This window comes from Brassica rapa, chromosome A05 (genome assembly GCF_000309985.2).
Source record: "Brassica rapa cultivar Chiifu-401-42 chromosome A05, CAAS_Brap_v3.01, whole genome shotgun sequence".
Classification (NCBI taxonomy): domain Eukaryota; kingdom Viridiplantae; phylum Streptophyta; class Magnoliopsida; order Brassicales; family Brassicaceae; genus Brassica; species Brassica rapa.
Window position 1 is genome coordinate 24,347,265 of NC_024799.2, and position 22,362 is coordinate 24,369,626.

A 22,362-nucleotide genomic window follows, 5' to 3' on the forward strand; every position below is an offset into this window, starting at 1 on the left:
AGCTAAAGCGTTTTGTGAAAAAAACAGACTAGAAGATTCTAAACAAAGATTCAATGCAACTCCATTCTGAAATATCCAAATTAATAATTTATTCTGAGACTGGTGATGGATAGGTAAAATAGTGGGAAACAGGAAAAAGAAAAGAGAAGTAAAGCATGGAGGTCTGGAACTAAAAGCGAAGAGAATAGAATCTATTGATCTTAAAAGCACAATCATATTTGCTTTTATAACATTGTTTCGATTATTCGTTGATAACTGTTCATATGGTTAGATAGATGGATCATGGGATTACATGGAAAAAATGTAGGAGTGATACATTTAAATTCCATGATAACATATAATCGTTAGGTGCTCCCATAGTTTATAGATGATCACAGGGTTCAAGCTTGGGAATACTATATTTTAATTTTCTTATCATATATGTTTCTTGTCGATTGATCCAAAGTTCTCAGCTAGAGAAATCAGAAATGAATTAAGTAATATCATATCTTTTTAAAATGAGAATTCATTAGTTATATGCATAGGTACACGTGTGCGTAGCACCATTATTCCCGATACCATCGGGGTGCAGACAACACATAGCTAAAAGTATAGATTCTACATCAGTCTAGGATCTAGGAACAATAATAGAGAATAGAGATCGATATGATCATGTGTATATACTATTTATGTGTGCATATATATAGTCATACGTTAATCATGAATCTTTACTAAATTGTTCTCGTTGTTGCATGCATTTCTTTAGTGAGCTTCATTTTTGCATAATAAAAAGATAATACGACTAAATAACCATCGTTTATTTTCAAAATCAGCTGATGATTCACAAATCTTATGATTAACTGATCGTCTATGAGTTTCTCAAATAAAATAGATTTTATGTGTGTTTTTTTGTTTACTAAAACGAGCGGTAACTATTTTGGATACGTAAGTTATAAAGTCATCCAAATATAAACTACAGGGGAACAATGTTTTAATAAATAATGTAACGCGAGAGATGTATATAAAACAAGATTCCATTAAAATAGATGCTAAAAAGTACAAGTGACGTGAAGAAGAGGCTAGAAAAAACTTCGCTCTCTAAGAACTTATTGCGCATGTTTAATTAAGCTTAAACATATATAGCTAATTAATAAGAAATCAAACAAGGATTAGATGCTGTTTAGCTTCGAGTCTAAGCTCTTCCTTCATCTTTCTAATGAACTCATCAAACTTCTTGTTAATATCTTCCTCCGTCACCATCCCCACATTATCTTCCTCTTCTCTAGATTCGGCACGAATATCACACTCCTCCTCTAGATCACCATTATTCGGTAATGGCTCATCAGATTCTTCATCTTCATCTTCTTTCTCTTCTTCGGTTTCTTGGTCTTGTGTACTAACTTCCTCTGCAAGAAAAGTCTTTGTTTCTCTATCATGATCATCAGAGTAGTACTCTAGCTCCAACGTCGCATCGTAACTATCAAAGTCTCTGTGATCAAAGGTTTGATCGGTGCTGCTCCAGCTTTCCTCTACAGGTTTTGATGAAGATATTAAACCAGAGTACTTAGCGACAAACACTAAGAGACCATTGCAGACGAGAAACATGTACATCTTATCTACCGCGTGTGTTACGAGTTGAATAGTGAGTTTACATAAATAGAAATTGTGAGTGATTAAAAGAGATGAAACCCATATCGAAATTACTATAAACTTCGTCAGTTTCTTCATTAACTCAGGTTTTATTCGATCCATCTCTCTGGTCTTTTTCTCTCTGACTTTTATAAGTGAATGATAAAGAAATAAGAAAAAGAATGCTCAGCTTTAGGACTTTAGAGACTGATTGTGCAAAGGTTTACACTCAACGGCTTTGGTATTTATAGAAGTTACAGTATGAGATTTTTTGCCAAAGGAAACCTTGAAATGATTTTACCAAACTGCCCCTTTGTTCTGATGTTTCATACCACGTGTTAAGACTTGAGAGAGATTTCTCAATTATGTGGATCAAATTTAATCTACTCTCCCTTCTTTGTCAACTAATCTTTGTTTCCTTTTGGCATATTATTAGTTTGATTTTGTGGACTTTCTTATGAATGTTCCAAAGCTTTTAGCATATTGTATGATTTTTATAAGTTGTGCTAATAGAACAATGATTATGTCGTCGTGTGTTATTTATAGATATGGTCATGTTTAATACAAATTTTAAACAGAATAGTCTAGAAGTAAGTTCATGGATGATTGAGTCAAGTTTCTGTAGTGAGGGGCGTGTGGACAATAACTATTCAGAATATTTCATTGTCTTTTAGTAAACACTACTTGACAAACCAAAACAAACCGTGTGATACGCAATGAATGTGGAAAAATGCACACATACATTATATGCCCAAACGTGACGGTAACGTCGATAAAACTATATGTCTATATATACAACCAAAAACACTCATCACTATAAATACAAAAGGCAATTAGGGAAAATTATACAGATATTCTTATTTTTATTTATGATCTTTATTCTTCTATGGACATGGATTTCCGGTGGTGTATGATGATACTTCTTAATTATTTTGTCTTGAAAGTTATGATTATACTTATCTATCCAATCATGACCTAGATTTACCTAGATTTCATTAACCTAGCTACAGCGTTTTGGCCTTTAAATATGTTTGATCCATAATTTGACATCTGAAGTATAAATCCATTAATATTGAGTATTTTCATATAATATTTCAAGAATAAAAACTGACATAATAAGAAAAAGAAAAGATAAATTAAGAATAATTTCTCATACGAAAGGCTCCAATCTTTTTTGAAACTACTATATTACATTATAAATGGTTAATACTTTGATGAAATATTTTAATATAAATGTCATTTTTTCTGAATGATCAACCTTAACTGAATCTTTAAACGAAAATGATGTTTAAGACATTGTCATTTTGTTGAAAATGAATCTTTGTAGCAATTATGCTGTCACAGACTCACAGTGCAATTTAAAGACAACGACATAAACCAAAAAGAATAAATGAAAACTAGGATACCCTCGGAATATAATACTGGGCCAAACGGGTATTTATAAAACTGGGCCTTTTTGTTTTACTAAGTGGGCTTCCGACAAGTATTCATCTCATCAATTAAAAAAAGACAGAAAAAGGTTTTGGATAATTGGATAACCCTCGAAACGAAGCTGAGAAGAGGAAAACCACATCCTTGCAGCGTTAAGAGGAGGAAGAAGAAAAAGAAGATAAATCGATTCTTGGTCCGGAAAATTCAATGGCGGTTTCTTCTGTAACTTCGTTCATACTACCCTCTTTCGCCAATCCCACCTCTTCGTCTTCTACCAGACAGAAAGTCTCTCTGCTTCCATCTTCTACTCATGGCGTCATTGGCTCTTGCGTCCTTAACAAACCTTCCGTCTCGTTTACGAAGAAGGTCTTCGCAGCTCCCGAAACCCTTACTCCAGAAACTCTCGATGAACCCACCTCTGAGGAATTCTCCGAGGTACACTCTGTTCCTTTATTCGATTCGTTTGCAAAGACAATGCGGAAACACATGTTTTGTAGTATCATTAGTGTATCATATATCTGTTTTCTAATGTGTCTGCTAGATAAAGCTGCTTCCTTTATGTGTGTTAGTGTTTGTTCTGGTAAAGTTTACTCCTTTTTGTATCTGTGTGACATTCAGGCTCCGAGCTCTTCCTCCATAAGCGTAGACGCGGATAAGGTATATTCCAGCTCACTACTATAATGTTGGATATGCATATTTGTCAAAGTTGTTGTCTTTTTTGGTTTACGAGGTTCTTACATTACTCGGTGCTGTCTTCTGTGTATTAAGAAAATGACATTAAGTAGATGATTTTCAGACCACTATCATGTTTAGAGTTATGTTTTGTTTGGAGGTTTTGTGGAGATTCATGGTTTTTATTTGGTTAAGTTGATTTGTTTTTTTATTTTACGCAGATGGCGCCAAAGCAAAAGATTAGGATCAAGCTTAGATCATACTGGGTGCCTCTTATTGAGGACTCATGCAAGCAGATACTCGACGCTGCGAGGAACACCAATGCCAAGACGATGGGTCCTGTTCCATTGCCTACCAAGAAGCGTATCTACTGTGTTCTAAAGTCTCCCCACGTTCACAAGGATGCAAGGTTTCACTTTGAGATCCGGACTCACCAGCGGATGATTGATATTCTCTACCCTACTGCTCAAACCATCGACTCCTTGATGCAGCTGGATCTTCCTGCTGGTGTTGATGTGGAAGTGAAGCTCTGAAGATCAACCGTAACTACAATGGTAACAAAAATGACTCTGTCCTCCTTGTTCGCAATACAGCTGACTAGTTAGTGAACTGAGTACAAAATCTTCATCAGATTAGAATTTAACTTGTTCCTAACCAAAGTTTTCTTCCTCAGGTACCATGTGCATTTACATTGCAAGAACAGGCTGTTTCATATCAACAACACTGCTTAGAATTGGTAAACCATGTATTATCTTTTGAGAGCTTCTGTAATGAATATTCTTTGGTCCTAGAAAAGTTGGAATCTTTTAATCTTCCTTGTTATTAGTTGATGAACAAATCCGCAATTAAGCAAGCTCATAGAAATCTTTTGTGTGTGTGTGTCTACTAATTGTTTTGCCGCCACTGCTATAATTAGTACAATACGTTTCCTTGATCCAAAAAGAAAGCACAATACATTTCCTCTTGTATTTAAGTGGAATCTTTACATGAAATATAAATGAGGAAAAGTATACAAGTTGAGTTTTTAGAAAAAATAAGGAAGTTGGAATCTTGAAAGCAACTTCGTTGTTATACTTAATCTGAAAGTTTATCCACAAACTTAATGGAGTTTACAATGACTTGCTAAATTGGCATTATGCATAGATATTCAACTAACCAGTATATTTAACTTGGAGATTATTGCAAAATATCATATGTACAGCTTTATGATTAATATTTTAATCACAAAATTAGGGGGAGTATTACTTCATTGTAGGATCATCTCTTGACCAAAAGAAAAAGAATGGTCGACAAAATTGAAAATTAATCTAAGTGGAGGAGATGACAATGATGGGCATGTTTTTATAATAGTCGCCAAGGCATATTCCCACGATATACCAACATGGACCGTCCATTTTATTTTATTTTACTTGATATTTTATAATTCTTTTTGTTTTAAAAATATTCGAATAAAAGAATATTGTTACTTTTGAATTCATACACAATACCTGCTTCAATAATTTTATATTTTGCTAGATACATGCTAATAATATTACTCCAGAGTGGTGCTATTTTGGGTTTGTTAATGATATTTGCTAACTAGTCAAATCATATTTGCATCAAAAATATGGTATAGTTTGGTTTATTTTGACCACGCTTTATTTGATATCTCCATTGTTTTGTTTTGTTTTTTTTTTCTATTCGCTAGTATATCAATATGCTCAAATGGAATTGAATACATGTAATTAAGTGATGATTACACTAATATGAACTATTTTTTTTCTTTTTCCTCTGAAACATTCCATTCCATTGATGAAAATCCATGACTTACACATGATACACAACCAAATCTAGCGAGTTATCAAACTCCTAGAGACTAAACTGCAGTACACAAGATCGTATTTGTTTGTTATAAAAAATTTCGAAAAATTTGAATATTGTTACTTTTGAATTCATACACAATACCTGTTTCAATAATTTTATATTTTGCTAGATACATGCCAAAGAATTACATTTCGATCTAGTAGTAAGTTATACGAGTTAGTATCGATCCCTCCACTTATAGTTGGTTTGGTTCTGTTAAAAGTCTTTATCGTCCGAGAAGAACCAATCCCAGTCGAAAACCAACGGCTATGTTAGAAGCATCAAACAAAACAGGGTTGCGTGTTTTCAAAACTCGAAGAGACAATCTTTTCAATGGCTGAAATTGAAAGGAAACAACATATACTCCCAATACAAAGAAAACACATAAGTTTCATATTTTTTCTTTTGGTTTTTGCAAAGTATTCTGAGACTCATAATTGTCACACATCTATTGGAGGGGTCCTCAGTGATGTGCCCTTTAATAGCTTTACTTAAAAAAAATTTGTTGTTTGCGATTGCAATTACTAAACTAAGAAGAATCTGTATTTTCACATCCTATCACTTGGATAAAATTTAGGTAGTAGCTTATTGTTAATCATATAAAGTTGCCAAAATAACATATAAGCTGCATGTCATTTTGAAGTCAAGCAGGATAATATTAAGTAAATTTGCTCATAATATAATAATCTCATTTGATTAGAGAGAGAAATGAATGAGAGTATGGTTCATCTGACAGTGACCTGAAAATGGTAGCCTTCAAGGGAACGATGGCTTCACGGATATATGGACAAACGATGTCATTTGTCACTGCATACGTCACTCTCCTTCTCCATCTTTCATCTTTTATTTATACACACGTCTGAAACATAGGGATTTCTGTAAATATTTCTTTTTGTCGAAATACATGTTTAGATTTTTTTCTTTAACAAGTTTAGATTTACTTCTATCAAATATATGTAATTTATTTTGAGTTTTTCTTTAAAAAAAAATTAAATTGACTATTAGGACAAATTGCACCAGATCAGTGTAATTGGATGTAGTATTCATTCACGTTTACGGATTATAGTCAAATAAACAAAGATTTTTTCATTGAAATATTATATTTTTGAAGTTGCTATATAAATTATAATAAAATAAGATAAAAACAAAAGAGGTTGATGATAAACAGAAGTAGGTGTCACAGAAAAGAGCATGTGATTAAATACATATTACGCACAAAAAATCTTGGCCACAAAACCGATGAAAAACATGTGGTATGTAATAACGTTGCTAGTTTAACCGTCGACATAGTTCTTGAATTTTGAATTGCACAAGAAAAAACGAAAAAAATCACACAAACTTTCAGAATTAAAATAATATTTTACCTTTCGAATAATAACCACACAAACACACAAAAGCAGTAACTGGAATTGGATATAGACTACAAATGTATTTTGAAATAAAAACCTAATTATCATCTGGAAGGAAAAACATTTATCACTTGCAGTTGTCTTTATTTACAAAAATCTAGTGTTTTTTAATAAAAAAAGATTATCATTACTTTGAGGTGATATATAGCTCTGTAGAAATAACTTATTACCAAATCTGCATCCTGTTTTGCTCAATTTTTTTTTAACATCCTGTTACCACTTGAAATTTGGAACAAGAAAAGTAATAAGAATGCCACCCAGTCCCAGTGATCAGTAAAAATAGCTTAATTACCACTGGTTTAACTTTCCTTTTGTAGTGGAGAGGAGAGATAGAGAGAAACTCCAAAAATATAAATTGCTGACATCCTCCCGTTTTCGTGTTTAGATATTAAACAAAAAAAAAAAAAACTCATTTCTTTTTGTTGGCCGAGAAAATTTCCAATGTTCCCGGTCACAAGTCGCCGCCACTTCACATCCTCCCTATATATGCTCCGTTCATCTTCTCCACACAACCATCTCCTCTACTCTTCCTCCTCCTCATCTTTCCTCCCTTCCTTCATCTCCTCCAAATCCAAATCCTCCTCTTCAACCAACAAACACAACCAACAACCTCCTCCTCCAATGGCCGCGTGCATCGACACGTGCCGAACCGGTAAACCACAGATCTCACGTGACTCAAACCGGTCCCACGACGACGAATCCGGTTTCCGTTACTCCAATTACTACCGATCCGGTTATCATCAATCCATCAACGCTACTGCTACCCAGACCAAAACCATACACACCCGTCCTCTCATCGAAGACCTCCCAAACGACGACGTATGGGCCAAGATCCGACAAGAAGCCAAATCCGACATCGAGAGAGAGCCAATCGTCTCCGGCTACTACCACGCCTCGATCGTCTCCCAACGCTCTCTCGAAGCCGCCTTAGCCAACACGCTCTCCGTCAAGCTCAGCAACCTAAACCTCCCGAGCAACACGCTCTTCGATCTCTTCAACGGCGTCCTCGAACAGAACCCTAAGATCGTCGAGTCCGTTAAGCAAGACCTCTTAGCCGTCAAGGAACGTGACCCGGCCTGCATCAGCTACGTCCACTGCTTCCTCCACTTCAAAGGCTTTTTAGCCTGCCAGGCCCATCGAATAGCCCACGAGCTTTGGGCCCAAAACCGAAAGGTTCTTGCTCTGCTGATCCAGAACAGAGTCTCCGAAGCCTTCGCGGTTGATTTCCACCCCGGGGCCAAGATCGGGACGGGGATTTTGCTGGATCACGCGACGGCGATTGTGATCGGGGAGACGGCGGTGGTGGGGGATAATGTTTCGATTCTTCATAACGTGACGCTTGGAGGCACGGGGAAGCAGTGTGGGGATAGGCACCCGAAGATCGGCGACGGGGTGTTGATTGGAGCTGGGACGTGTATCTTGGGGAACATCACGATTGGTGAAGGGGCGAAGATTGGGGCTGGGTCGGTGGTGTTGAAGGATGTGCCGCCGAGGACGACGGCTGTGGGGAATCCGGCGAGGTTGCTTGGTGGGAAAGATAATCCGAAGAAGCATGATAAGGATCCTGGTCTGACTATGGACCAAACCTCGCATATATCCGAGTGGTCGGATTATGTTATTTAAAGTGTTTTGTATTTTGTTGTTTATTCCATAATCAGATGATTTGTCTTTGTAAGATATTTGTCTGATTAAGTTTAAACTCGGAAACTCTAAAACGATGTGTAGTTTGAGTTTCATGTGGTTCGTTTCTGATTAGCAGAGACTATGTTTAGTATGTATGTTTGTTGGGAATAAACTGAAAGTTTATCATTTAATTATCAGCCTCTTTTGAGTTTTCTTTTGCTTGCTACCGTTGTTTAGGAGATGACTACAAGACCACTCAAGAACTAGGAATGCTTGCTACAATCAGTATGAAGGTAGAAATTACTCTGTAAGTGTCATTTATTTTCTGTTGTCACTTGTTTTAGCGTATGTGGTAGGCAACTATAGCGACATGTTGTCCTGCTTTAGGTAGGGATCACTATATATCTATGGAAGGTCTTGGTCTTCTTATATTTTCTGAGTAGTTTAAGAAGATTGTGTGCTTTTGTTCATGGAAAATACATGAGAGTTTCTGGGAAGGAGAGTTTTAAGCATTTTAAAAAGGGCTTTGCCTCTTGCGGCGTCAAGAATTATAATTTATTATTGACTGTAATGAATTTGTCTTCTGTCATAATATTTTTATTGACGCAGTTTGGCTATATGTATGTTGTTCATCGTGTGAGAGACTTAAACATTTTTGTCGTCTCTGTTCTCTCATGAAACAGAGTTACACGATGGACAATTCTCTCGACTTTCTCCTCCTAGAGTCCATCTACTTTCCAATGTTCTCCATTTTCTTTAGTTTGCTTTTGTTGTTGGGTATGTTTGGATCCTGGGTTTACAAAAAAAGGTTGGCTTGTGAAAGTAATGATGTTGTCATGACCGAGAGGTTTAAGAAAACGTCTTTAACGTACAATAAACTGGTCCTTGTATGTTGTGTCACTTTCTCTGCCTTGAGTTCTGTGTTGTTGCTGTCAAGTTGCTTCCATCTGCATGCAAATGGTTGGGATCGCAACAAACTGATGAATCTCTTAGATCTTCTGTTTGCAGCTCTTTCTTGGGGTGTCATCTCTTTCTACCTGTATAGAAATGGTCAAAAGTTTCCTTTTCTGCTTAGAGTCTGGTGGGTTATCTATTTCATGGTTTCTTGCTGCAGTCTTTGGGTAGACATTGTCCTATACAAGAAGCAAGAACTGGAGTCTCTTCACCTTTTGATATATCATGCAGTGGCAGTTACCGTGGGGTTGTTTCTCTCCTATTCATGTTTCCAGAAGAAGCAAGGAGAAGGTGAAAGGATCAACCTACTCGAAGAGCCCCTCTTGAATGGAGGAGCCGAAGAGGAGGTTGTTACACCTTTCTCTAACGCTAGCTTTCTAAGCCACATGAGTTTCTCCTGGATGGGGTCTCTCATCGCCTTGGGAAATGAGAAAATCATAGACAGCGAGGATGTTCCTCAAGTCGACGGCAGTGACAGAGCTGAGAAACTGTTTTCTATATTCAGGAGTAAGCTTGATTGGGACGATGGTGAAAGAAACATCACCACGTTCAAGCTTATCAAGGCGCTCTTCTTCTCAGCGCGGCGAGATATTCTCTTCTCGACTCTCTTTGCTTTCGTCTACACGTTATCTTGCTACGTTGCGCCGTACCTCATGGACACTTTCGTCCAGTACCTGAACGGTAACAGACAGTACTCAAACGAAGGGTTTGTTTTAGTGACGACCTTCTTTGTTGCCAAGCTTGTGGAGTGCCAAGCGCGGAGGAACTGGTACTTCAGGCTGCAAAAGGGCGGGATTGGAATGAGATCGGTCCTTGTTTCGATGATCTACGAAAAGGGCTTGACACTTCCTTGCCACTCGAACCAAGGACACACCAGCGGCGAGATCATAAACCTCATGACGGTTGATGCTGAGAGGATCAGTGCTTTTAGTTGGTACATGCATGATCCATGGATACTCGTCTTGCAAATCAACTTAGCTTTACTGATCTTGTACAGAAGCCTTGAGCTAGGATCAGTTGTAGCTTTCGCCGCAACGTTTTTAGTAATGCTTGGGAACATTCCTTTAGCCAAGCTGGAAGAGAAGTTTCAAGGAAACTTAATGGAGTCTAAAGACGAGAGGATGAAGAAAACATCAGAGGTGTTGCTGAACATGAGGATACTTAAACTCCAGGGATGGGAGATGAAGTTTCTTTCCAAGATTCTTGGCCTTAGACGCGTTGAAGCAACCTGGCTTAAGAAGTTCGTGTATAACTCGGCGGGTATCAGCTCTGTCCTCTGGGCTGCACCTTCGTTTGTATCAGCAACAGCTTTTGGCGCTTGTATGCTTCTCAAGATCCCTCTTGAATCAGGAAAGATACTAGCGGCTCTCGCAACTTTCCGCATTCTGCAGACTCCGATCTACAAACTCCCCGACACGATATCGATGATTGTTCAGACAAAGGTGTCCCTCGACAGGATTGCTACTTTTCTATGTCTTGATGATTTGCAGCAAGACGTTGTGGAGAGACTCTCTAGTGGAAGTTCAAAGATAGATGTGGAAGTCAGCAACGGTGCTTTCTCTTGGGATGAGTCTTCTCCCATCCCAACGCTGAGAGACATAAGCTTCAAGATCCCTCGTGGGATGAACGTTGCTATATGCGGCACCGTTGGCTCAGGGAAATCGAGTTTGCTCTCGTCCATACTCGGTGAAGTTCCCAAAATATCTGGAGATCTTAAGGTTTGTGGGAGTAAGGCGTACATTGCGCAGTCGCCTTGGATCCAGAGTGGGAAGGTGGAAGAGAACATTCTGTTTGGTAAGCCGATGCAGAGAGAATGGTACGAGAGGGTGCTTGAAGCGTGTTCTTTGAATAAAGACTTGGAGGTGCTTCCGTTCCGTGATCAGACGGTGATTGGGGAAAGAGGTATTAATCTAAGTGGTGGACAGAAGCAGCGGATACAGATTGCACGTGCTTTGTACCAGAATGCAGATATCTATCTGTTTGATGACCCTTTTAGTGCAGTAGATGCTCATACTGGTTCACATCTCTTCAGGGTAATAATGTTTCCTTGTCTTTCTGGTTATCTTGACTTGATCATAACCAATGTTCAACAAATACTTAGGTGGTAAATAGGCACTTCGTACATAACTAGCAACTAGTCGGAGTATTCAGGGTACATGCCGGGCCTAGGCTTTAACAAATGATTGATTTGTACAAATTTGTAGGTTTGTACTAAAATTATTGTTTAATTTAACAAACTGAGACTAATTAAGATAGATTTAATCCGATTTAGAATAATTTAAACCGATTTGAATTGCATAAATCAGATTTTAAGAAAATAATTTTATAGTTTAAACCGATCTTTAGAACCATGATCATAACCTCTTACCATGTTGTACTACACATCTCTCATGCATATCTTTCTCTGTAACAGGAAGTCTTGCTGGGGCTTCTGAGAAACAAGACAGTCATATACGTTACTCACCAACTTGAATTCCTGCCTGAAGCTGATCTTATACTGGTTTGGGACTTGTTCGCTTTTACCATCTTTACATTATTAAATGACATATTTACGATATTGTATATAAATCATTTTGGTAGGTAATGAAAGATGGGACGATCACGCAAGCAGGAAAGTACAAAGAAATTCTTGACTCAGGAACTGATTTTATGGAACTTGTAGGAGCTCACACAGATGCCTTAGCAGCAGTTAATTTGTTTGAAAAAGGATATGAGACAGCACAATCAGCTACAAGCAAAGAAAAAAAAATGTCCGACGATGAAGACAACAAACAAGAGGAAGATTTGGGGGCTACCCCGAAAGGACAATTAGTTCAAGAAGAAGAGAGGGAGAAAGGCAAAGTTGGGTTCGCTGTATACCAAAAGTACATGTCACTGGCTTATGGAGGAGCACTTGTACCTGTTATATTGGTCGTACAGTCTCTCTTTCAGATTCTAAACATCGGTAGCAACTATTGGATGGCTTGGGTGACTCCTGTCTCTAAGGATGTGAAACCTCCGGTGAGCGGCTCTACATTGATTATAGTCTATGTAGTTCTAGCCACTGCGAGCTCCGTGTGCATTCTTGTCAGAGCAATGCTGGCTGCGATGACTGGTTTCAAGATAGCTACTGAACTCTTCAACCAGATGCATCTCCGCGTTTTTCGTGCCTCCATGTCCTTCTTTGATGCAACCCCAATTGGAAGAATATTGAATAGAGTAAGGACTATCTATGTGTAATGTTTAATGTGTCAATACTGAAAACTGATCACTGTGGTTTTACTCTTTAGGCTTCTACAGACCAAAGCGCCGTGGATTTAAGACTACCAAGTCAATTTTCGAATCTTCTTGTTACCGCTATAAACATTTTGGGGATTATTGGAGTGATGGGACAGGTTGCTTGGCAGGTCCTTATTGTCTTCATCCCCGTCATCGCTGCTTGCACCTGGTATCGGGTATGCTTCTTCCTAACACTCACAAACTCAGATCAAACCTTAGCTTCATCATGTTGATCTTTGATAATAATTAAACATATATGTATGCAGCAATATTACATATCTGCGGCTCGGGAACTGGCGAGACTATCTGGAATAAGCAGGTCGCCTTTGGTACAGCATTTTTCAGAGACACTTTCAGGGATAACAACCATCAGGAGCTTTGATCAGGAACCGAGATTTCGCAGCGACATCATGAGACTCAACGATTGTTACTCTCGGCTAAGGTTCCACGCCATTTCCGCAATGGAGTGGCTCTGCTTCCGCCTTGATCTCTTATCTACAGCTGCGTTTGCGCTTTCGCTTGTTATCTTAGTTTCTATCCCTGAAGGAGTCATCAATCCAAGTAAAGTTACCTCCCTCTTATCAGTTTTTTTTCTCTTTGTATTAGCTCTAGGCATTCGGTTCGGTTCCGGTTTGATTCTTTCGGTTCTTTGTTTCTAGAGGTTTAGGATTGGTGGGTATTTAGAAAATTCAGTTCGATTTCGGATCGCTTATTTCTATTTTTGGTTTCGATAACAAAGTTGAGAACCGACTAATATCTGAAGTAGCTTCTGAGCTCATTCGATTCCAGTCGGTTTTGTTTTTTCGGTTAATTCGGATGAAAAAGTCAAAAAATTCGAATTAATTCGGATTGATTATCCCATTTTTTTGGATTTTTGGATAAAACTTGGATAATTCGGATGATTTTAAGTATTTTGGATAAAAGTATATTATGATTGGGTAGCCATTTGGTTCTCAGTTCCGGTTCGGTTTTGGTTTTTGGTTCTAGAGATAGGATCCGTTTGGATAACTGATAGGATCCAAACCCGAACCGAGCCTCATTTTTTTGTTCTGCTCTTTGTTTGCGAATAAATATACCCATGCCTACTTTGTATCCATTCACAACTAAATCTTCCTCTGTCTTTCTTTGTGTTCTGGTTGTTAAAAGGCTTTGCAGGATTAGCCGTTACGTATGCACTCAATCTGAATAGTCTGCAAGCCACGCTGATATGGACGCTTTGCGACCTTGAGAACAAAATGATATCTGTGGAGAGAATGCTTCAGTACATAGACATCCCCAGTGAACCGCCTCTTGTGATTGAATCAACTCGGCCTGAAAAATCATGGCCTTCTTGTGGAGAGATTACTATTTGTAATCTACAGGTGAGATATGGTGCGCATTTGCCTATGGTGTTGCATGGATTAACGTGCACGTTTCCTGGAGGTTTGAAAACGGGGATCGTTGGAAGAACGGGATGTGGCAAGTCCACTTTGATTCAAACGCTTTTTAGGATTGTGGAACCGACAGCTGGAGAGATCAGAATCGATGGAGTGAACATTTTGACCATTGGGTTGCATGATTTGCGTTCGAGACTAAGTATCATACCTCAGGATCCAACCATGTTTGAAGGCACGGTTCGTAGTAACTTGGACCCTCTTGAGGAACACAGTGATGAACAAATATGGGAGGTGAGTAGAGACTCTTCTTTCCTTTTGGTGTTCTCGCTGATAGCAAAAGGAAGCTTCTGATATTTTTTTTGGTTTCTTCTTTTAGGCACTTGACAAGTGTCAGCTTGGGGATGAAGTAAGGAAGAAAGACCTAAAGCTAGATTCCCCTGGTTAGTATTAATAAAACTATTGAATCTCTTAAATGCATCATCTAATGAAAAGAATCTCTTCTTATATATATCAGTTAGCGAGAATGGGCAGAACTGGAGTGTTGGCCAGAGACAACTGGTCTGCCTGGGAAGAGTCTTGCTCAAGAGAAGCAAAGTATTGGTTCTTGATGAAGCCACTGCTTCCGTAGATACTGCGACTGATAATCTGATCCAGGAAACGCTGAGGCAACACTTTTCGGATTGTACAGTGATAACAATCGCTCACAGAATATCATCAGTTATAGACAGCGACATGGTTCTTCTCCTAGACCAAGGTCCTAAACTTCATATGATCATAATACACTTATACGACGCTTATTTGTTTTTGTATGAAGATTTGTATTAACATTTACTCTGTTATCATAAGTGCAGGGCTTATTAAAGAACATGATTCACCAGCGAAATTGCTTGAAGACAAGTCATCTTCGTTTTCGAAGCTTGTGGCAGAGTACACAGCGACTTCGGACTCCAGATTCAGAAGGAGCTGCTAGAATTTTTTAAAGAAATCCATGAAAACGAGGGAAATCAGACCCAAAATATGTTATATATATAAACGTTTTCTTAAATTGAAGCTCTTCCCTTGTAATTGAACTAAAATTTGTAAAGAAAAAAAATGATGTTTATGATATTCTTTTTCTAGCTGATGAAGGAAAAAAGAACAAGCTAGATTCCCCTGGTTAGTAACTTGGTATTAATAAAATTACTGTCGCAAAGAATCGGATTATAAGGTGATAACAATCGCACACAGAATATCATCTGTTATAGACAGATATGGTTTTACGTACTCCTGACCAAGGACCTGAAGTCATGATCATCACACACTTATTGCGTTTCTTTTCCTTTTTACTTGTACTAACACTGTCTCTGTATCCTACGTGCAGGGGCTTATCAATTGAGATTGTAAGATTCCAAGTTAGAAAGAGATCCAAGTAATATTCCATCGGTTTCATTTTAATTGTGTTTTAGATTTGATCACGCGAATTAAATAATACTTTTTCCTTTACCAATACATCTAACCACATTTTAACTAATAAAAAAATAAATTGAAATATAAAATTAATTAAAATTTGCATTAAAATTATAAAACAACATTTATTTGGAAACAAAAATTTTATTTTTCCAACTATAACTAAACTGAAACAGAGAAAATATTATATAAGAAGACTAGCCTATCCATTAATAGTCTTTTCTCTCAAAGTTTTGTTGCAGTCCTAAAAGATCATGTCTGAATTGCCTGAATGGATTCAGTACTAAAAAACATATCTGAATTATCCGAAAGAACCGTGTCATACTCGAATTGGGTATTAGATACCCGTTCAAAGCCTTACTGCACCTGTTTCTTTACTCCTTTGGTCTTATTATAAGACTATAAACTATACTGTCATGTAATTAAACTTAAACAAAGGTGACCCAGTCATATCAGAAATTCAAGTCGTTAAATAAAACGGAAGGGATACTATAGTTTTTCGTGTCTTTGCTGTTGGCAGCTCATTAGGCCAGCCTGGAGACATGACTTGGTAAACGATTTTGCAGAAAATACGGGCCAGTTTGTAAATAATATTAAGTTTAACTTTGTTTGCATTTGGTCAACTCAGATAGGAGAGGTAGTAATTAGTATTTAGCCATAGCAAATCCCCTATATATTATTTGAGAAGCATTACAACATTTTTTTGTAGCCACATGTCATCACTAAAATGATTCTTAGAATCCTTAGAGAAATAGGTTGGTCCATCTAAATATATAATAAACTTTTTATTAAACTAACCATAAATACATTATTAATGTGCTTTATTATTTCCATAAATAAAATTACGGAATTACCTAAAATGGCTAAAGTATATATGACAATTAATGATTTTGAATAATAAAGATTTGATAAAAATAAGTGTGTCTTATATTATATTTGTTTAATTTTAAACTACTAAAATAAATTAAACAACCATAGTAACCATTTAATAAAAATTAAAAGTTTTCTTTATATGTTATATTTTGAATTTTTAAAAACGAGTATAAATTACTAAAACTTTTAAAAGTTTTACATTTAAATTTTGTGATCTATGGTTTAAAATTTTTGTTATGACATGATACAAATAATTAAAAAATCATATAAGTTGAAAGTCTCATTTAATAAGTATTAAAAATAAATATATATATATATATATGTTTATATATTATTTTAAATTAAATTATATGTCATATAAGAAAATACATAAATATCTTAATTTTGAAAGTACTTTGAACAATTTTTTTTTGATAAAAAATTTGAAAAAATATTGACAACTTAATATTTTAAAAATATTATAAATTACTTAAACTATTAAATTATATAAAATAATTTATATATATAACATTCATCCCGCGCAAGGCGCGGGTCTTAACCTAGTCGAATACTATAACCAAAGCACTAAAGAAAATGAGTTGTACCGTAGTATTTAAATAGAGACGAATGGCCGAGATGCTTCTTTGATTACAAGTTGCAACGACGCTAATATAGTAACTATATATGATTTGTGTCATCCCTTATATATTAATTGAGGAACATTTGAAAAGATGTAACCTCAATTTTGTATTAATTAAAAGAGGTCCCAATGCATAGGTGGCACTCAATTAGGTAGTCAATTACATTTAATTGAAAAATAAGTAGGTCCACATTCGATTTGTATATGTTGTTAGATACATAAGTTGGTCAAACTATATGATATAATGATATGATATGATATTTTCTTTTCTTAAATAAAACCTACGGAATTACCATAAATGACTAATATATATATGACAATTAATGAGTTTAATAATAAAGATTTGATAACAATGTATATCTCCTTCATCATTTTTTGTTTAATTTTATATTATTAAAATAAATTAAACAATCAAATTAGCTATAAAAATAAAATTTAGATTTTTTCGTATATGTTATATTTTAAATTTTTAAAAACGACAATAAATGACTAAAACTATTAAAATTATTATGTTAAAAATTAATGATCAATGGTTTAACATTTTTATTATAAGAAGATACACATGATTTTAAAACCATATGAGTAAAAAATATCATTTAATAATAAATATATATATATATATATTAAACACTATATACCATAAGATTACATAAATATTTTAATATTAAAACTTTCAATAAATTTTCAAGAACATTTATAAATTATAAACTTATTAAAGATTTCAGATTGAAAATTTTGTTATCGATGATTTAAATATTTTGTTATAAAACGATATGAACGATCATAGAACCGTATGATTATAAATTCTTATTTAATAAATAACTATACAAAATATACTATTTCTAGAAAAATAGGTTGGTCCATCTTAACTTATATTACACTTTTTATTAAACTAACTATCGAATTGATAAATAACGTACCAAAAAATGTTTTGCACTTTCCTTAAATAAAAGCTACGAAATTACCTAATATGATTAACGTATATGTGAAAATTAATTATAATGAATAATAAATATTTGATAACAATTTTTGTATCTTAGTTCTTTTTTTAATTTTATATTATTAAAATATATTTAAAAATCACATTAAATATATAATAAAAACATTTTTAATTTTTCTTATATGTTATATTTTGAATTTTTTAAAACGTCTATAAATTATTAGAAATTTGAAGATCCCCACTCTGGAAATTTTGTGATCAATAGATTATTTTTTTTGTCATAATAAGTTACAAATGATCATAAAATTGTATTAATATGAACTTTTATTTAATATTATAAAAAGATACACATTATTTTAAAACCATATGAGTAAAAAATATCATTTAATAATAAAACATATATATATATATATAGATTATACTATATACCATAAGATTACATAAATATTTTAATATTAAAACTTTCAATGAATTTTCAAAAACATTTATAAATTATAAACTTATTAAAGATTTCACATTGAAAATTTTGTTATCGATGATTTAAATATTCAGTTATAAAATGATATGAATGATCATAGAACTGTATGATTATAAATTCTCATTTAATAAAGGGACATTTGCTAAAACCAACCCAAATATTCAAGTCAAATGTAAAAGTGTACCCCACTTTCAGTCAAATGCAAAATCAACCTAAAGGAGTAGTGAAAGTATTATTTCACCCTTATGACCAAACAAAAAACATAAATGTATTTTACGTTTCTATCCTTTGGAAGTCTACACGTAATAAAAGAAGTCTACATATATATAGACTTCCTACGAAGTCTACTTTATAGACTTGTTTTGTAGTCTACACTCTAATTTGGTCTACTAATTAATTTTGAAAATGTATAAAAATAATTATTGTGATATTTTTAATTAATCATCAATATAATGGATAATATGAAGTAAATAAATTAAAATTTCATATAATCGAACAATTTTGAAGAATATATACTAATTTGGTTATCATGTGCTAGACTATGTTCATAGTTTAGAAACAAAAGGTTCTAACATGTTATGTCTTTTAGTAGTTGATTTCATAGGGTTAGATTTTAGATTTTGTTTTTTTTTTTTGTTTTATTAACTTAAATCTGCATATTAATGTTTAGTAGTTTATATTTTGTATAAATGAGACTTTTTGATTATCAAGCAAAACATTTAGGGTTTGATATTTGTGGTTTAGGGTTTCGTAGACCTACAATAAAGTCTATTTATCTGAAGACGTCTTTTTCAGTCTATATTTTTCAATTTGTTTTACAAAAAATCATTATATTTAAACTAAGTTAAGTTCCTTAAGAATAAAAAAGTGAAATCATATACTATAACTATTAAAAAATAAAGAAATAAATTTAATAAATCATATATTAAAATTATTAAAATAATAAAGAATAAACAACAATAATTAAATTATTATAGTAGACTTCCAAAAAGGTCTACTATGTTATAGTAAGATCTACTCCAAAATTTTAATTTTAGTAGACTTCAAACGAAGTCTACAGTATCGTAAATTTTAACCTAGTTACATTTTTGTCTCCCTATATAAACAAAATTTATTCAATCTCTCTCTAAAGTGGCTGCACAAGTTCTTAAAACTCTCTCCCTTCTCTCTAAAACTTTCTCTCTTCTCTCTAAAATTCTCTCAATTGTTTCTAAATCTCTCTCATTATCTTCTTTCTCTCTAAAATTTTCTCAAGTCTTTCTCACAATATTATCTTGTCATTTTAGATATTATGATTCATGGTTTTCATCTTCTCCTTTAAAAAATGTAAGTTTTAGATCTATAGATTTTAAATGTGTATTTTATGTTTATTTCTCACAATATTATCTTTTTTTGGTAGGTATTATCACTCATGGATTTCATCATCTCCTCTAAAAATGTAAGTTTTAGATTAATAGATTTTAAATATGTATTTACATGTTTATATTCAAATAAATTTATAGATCAAGCTCTCTACATTAATTTGCTACTAGTTTACCTTATAAATTATATTATGTAAAGTATTTTCAGATTTAAAATTATTTTCACATTTCAAAATATATAGATTTTTTCAGATCTGAAAATTATCAGACAGTGTAGACTTCTAAAGAAGTTTACTAAAGCTTGCAGACTTCATATGAAGTTTACTAAACCATAAAGTTTAAGCAGACTTCATTGGAAGTCTACAAAAATATGACTTTAATTTTTTTTCTATGTTTTTTAATAATTTTATCTTATTTTGCAGGTATTTTCTTCCATAGTTGTTCTCTTCTCCTCCTAGAAATGTAAGGTTTACATCTATAGATTTAAAATATGTGTTCTAGTATTTATATTCAAATAAAGTTACATATTAAAATTCATATTAATATGTCTTTAATTTATAACTATTTTGTCTATTAAATCATATTTTTAAAAGTTTTTTAGATTTAAACTTATTTCATATTTTTAATGTATTATTTTTCAGATCTATTTTTTTTGATAGAGTAGACTTCATTTGAAATCTACTTAAAACTTACGGCTGGTAGACTTCAAATGAAGTCTACTAGCCTTGAATTTTAAGCAAATTTCATTAGAAGTTTACTCAAATATGATTTTAATTTTTATCTTATTTTTTAAAATTTTATTTTATTTTGCAGGTATTCTCTTCCAATATTTTCAAATCATCTTCCCAAAAATGTAAGCTTTCCATATATTCATTATAAGATATTTTGTGTTTATAATGAACTAAATTTATAGATTCATACATTATCTTTTTGCTTTGTTACAAGGATGACAAAAAACCATTTTTGAAATATTTTCCAGAACAAAGTATTTTCAAATTTTCTAAATGCACACTTTTAAATATGAAAATTTTCCATTAGTGTAGACTTCAACTAAAGTCTACTAAACAATAACTTTACGTAGACTTAATAAAAAGTCTACTAAAATATGATTTTATTTTTTATCTTATGTTTTTCTCATAACTCTATCTTATTTGGCAGGTACTTTTTCCAAGACTTTATTTGAAGCATCAAGATTATGAAAAATCAAACATACTCAAGAATACTTTTTAATATATTGCTCTGTAATAACTTTCATAATAAAATATTAATTTTTAAATAATTTTTTAATGCATAATCTATAAACATTGTATTCATTTTTAGTTGTTTTCACTTGTATGATATTATTAATTTTTTGTTAGATATCAATTTTTTCACAAGATCTAACCAACCAAACAAGTAAAACCACCATAAGCTAAAATAATAACTAACACACATGTGAGAAGAAGAAAATCTATACAAAATTTTCCCAAAAATTTTCAAGAATAATACTAATCAAAACAATTTGCAATAAGTATCAAGTGTATAATTATAACACATTAAATTGTGAAATTCATCCAAGACCATTAAAATTTTACTAACATACACTGTAAAATAATTAAATCATGAAAAAATATGATGAATAATACACAAATACACTTTTAATAGAATTTACGACGTAGACTTCAACTGCAGTCTACATTTGTAGATTTACAAAAACGTCTACACTTATTATTTAACATATAGTCAATCCAAATTTTTTTAGTGTATTGGCGCAGGCTTGATACACAAAGGCGTACAAAGTGTGTCTTAGATAACTCGATCAAGTTCCGTACTTGTCGATTATTCGTGACAGGCATAAGAGGAGTATATTCCTATTCGGAGTCATTTGTTTTAAATGATGTTTGGTAAGGAATAGGTTAGCACCATCTTCTCAATTTTGTTGTCCAGATCATAATCTTCTTGTGTCATTTCAAGAAGTTTACCATGTGTACAGCCATCATGCACAAGGAACATTCTTCAACCTTTCCGATTCTTCATCTTTTTCGAATATTTTGTCACCCAAAATGTCTTTGGCCCATACTTCACACTCGCTCTAAGTTTCCAACCACATCCTTGAACACGACACTTAGCCACATACAGAGTTTTTGTTGTCTTATATGCTGAAAATGTAAAATTATATTCCACAGTCACCGACTTCAGCTTTGAAACAAGCTCAGCCTTACTAGCAAAACTATAAACGAAGACTTAGAAATACGTCTACAATTATTAGCTAACAACATTGTCAAATCAAATGAATTATACCTTCATAATTATAAAAAAAATTATTTTCAAAATCACTCAAACCCATTAGGATTAACTAACACACACTGTCAAACAAAAAAACTAGAAAAAATTTAATGAATAATACACAAATTCACATTTTTATAGATTTTTCTATGAAGACTTAATATTTAGTCTCTGAAGATGTTGACGTTCTTTTCAGTTTACAGACGT

At 33.7% G+C, this 22,362-nt stretch overlaps 4 protein-coding genes across 5 annotated transcripts; 3 read left to right on the forward strand and 1 right to left on the reverse strand.

The window, feature by feature from the left end:
• Positions 1-995: 995 nt before the first annotated feature.
• On the reverse strand, positions 996-1,813 carry LOC103870193. The gene has a single exon (XM_009148300.2). The coding sequence runs from the start codon at positions 1,729-1,731 to the stop codon at positions 1,138-1,140; it is 594 nt and encodes a 197-aa protein (XP_009146548.1). The 5' UTR covers positions 1,732-1,813; the 3' UTR covers positions 996-1,137.
• Positions 1,814-3,125: 1,312 nt separating this feature from the next.
• Positions 3,126-4,596, forward strand: LOC103870194 (30S ribosomal protein S10, chloroplastic). 2 transcript variants are annotated; one of them, XM_009148301.3, is made up of 4 exons: positions 3,128-3,474; positions 3,658-3,696; positions 3,933-4,265; positions 4,385-4,596. In XM_009148301.3, the coding sequence occupies exons 1-3, from the start codon at positions 3,247-3,249 to the stop codon at positions 4,242-4,244; spliced, it is 579 nt and encodes a 192-aa protein (XP_009146549.1). In that variant the 5' UTR covers positions 3,128-3,246; the 3' UTR covers positions 4,245-4,265; positions 4,385-4,596. The 2 variants fall into 2 exon arrangements, with proteins under 2 accessions (XP_033146787.1, XP_009146549.1); XM_033290896.1 differs by lacking the exon at positions 3,658-3,696 and having other exon boundaries at positions 3,126-3,474.
• Positions 4,597-7,264: 2,668 nt separating this feature from the next.
• LOC103870196 (serine acetyltransferase 3, mitochondrial) lies at positions 7,265-8,779 on the forward strand. Its single transcript, XM_009148303.3, has one exon. The coding sequence runs from the start codon at positions 7,404-7,406 to the stop codon at positions 8,583-8,585; it is 1,182 nt and encodes a 393-aa protein (XP_009146551.1). The 5' UTR covers positions 7,265-7,403; the 3' UTR covers positions 8,586-8,779.
• Positions 8,780-9,007: 228 nt separating this feature from the next.
• LOC103870195 (ABC transporter C family member 7) lies at positions 9,008-15,320 on the forward strand. Its single transcript, XM_009148302.3, has 9 exons — positions 9,008-11,572; positions 11,953-12,039; positions 12,120-12,737; positions 12,809-12,973; positions 13,064-13,358; positions 13,944-14,464; positions 14,550-14,613; positions 14,688-14,927; positions 15,025-15,320. The coding sequence occupies exons 1-9, from the start codon at positions 9,260-9,262 to the stop codon at positions 15,141-15,143; spliced, it is 4,422 nt and encodes a 1,473-aa protein (XP_009146550.1). The 5' UTR covers positions 9,008-9,259; the 3' UTR covers positions 15,144-15,320.
• Positions 15,321-22,362: the final 7,042 nt, after the last annotated feature.